This window comes from Bison bison, unplaced genomic scaffold (assembly GCF_000754665.1).
Source record: "Bison bison bison isolate TAMUID 2011002044 unplaced genomic scaffold, Bison_UMD1.0 scf7180017864078, whole genome shotgun sequence".
In the NCBI taxonomy this organism is placed as follows: domain Eukaryota; kingdom Metazoa; phylum Chordata; class Mammalia; order Artiodactyla; family Bovidae; genus Bison; species Bison bison.
The window spans coordinates 306,326-306,991 of record NW_011494650.1 but is presented as its reverse complement, the minus strand read 5'-3'; the positions used below and the strand labels follow the sequence as shown (position 1 = coordinate 306,991).

The 666-nt window shown below is 59.3% G+C and overlaps 1 protein-coding gene across 1 annotated transcript in view; it reads right to left on the bottom strand.

Moving 5' to 3' along the window:
- Positions 1-615: 615 nt before the first annotated feature.
- The window catches only part of FOXH1 (forkhead box H1), a 1,627-nt gene continuing 1,576 nt past the window's right edge, over positions 616-666 (bottom strand). Inside the window, exon 5 of the mRNA XM_010837581.1 lies at positions 616-644. Within this exon, the coding sequence (XP_010835883.1) occupies positions 616-644 (29 nt within the window). The remainder of the gene's footprint in view (positions 645-666) is intronic.

Genomic DNA, 666 nt, shown 5'->3' with positions numbered 1-666 from the left:
CCGCCCCCCTTATCACCATCTGCTGTTATCGTAGCGCACAGCAGGGGATCCCAGGGCCGCAGAGGCAGACCGCGGCCAAGTGGTCACCAGAGTCACTATCCCATCAGACTTGCGTTGAAATGTTTTCTATTCCTTTACTGTTACCGCCCCACCTCCATCACCAAAGCCAAGTAGGGTCTCCATTCTCAATCCCCTTCCCCCCCAAGGTGCTTCCTCTTTCCCAGGCAACAGCTGAGGGAGGACAGGGCTTTAGGCTGGAGCCCCATTAGGTTTTCCCTCCCCCAGCCGGAGCCAGGGAGGGGAGGTGACAGCTGGTGATGGATGGACAGATGGACGGAGAGCTGGAGAAGGTGGGACCAGGAAGGGGAAAGGAAGGGCTACTCCAGGCAGAGCCCTGCTCCATCCAGCCTTGCCTCTAGGGGTAGGAGAGGTACAACTAACCATCGGGCCGGGTGATGCCCTGCTGGGCCATAGCTCTTCTGGGGCAGCCAATAAACATGTGGACTCTCAGCGTGGCTGGTGCCTCTGTCTCAGGCTGCCAGAGTCACACAGACGTTGGTTTCTCCTCAACAAGCCTAAGGGTGGCAGAGGAAAGCAGTCCCTGCCCTGGGAGCATCACAGGCCATACCAGGAGAGTAGCCAGCCTGGGGTGGGGGTAGCCAGGTC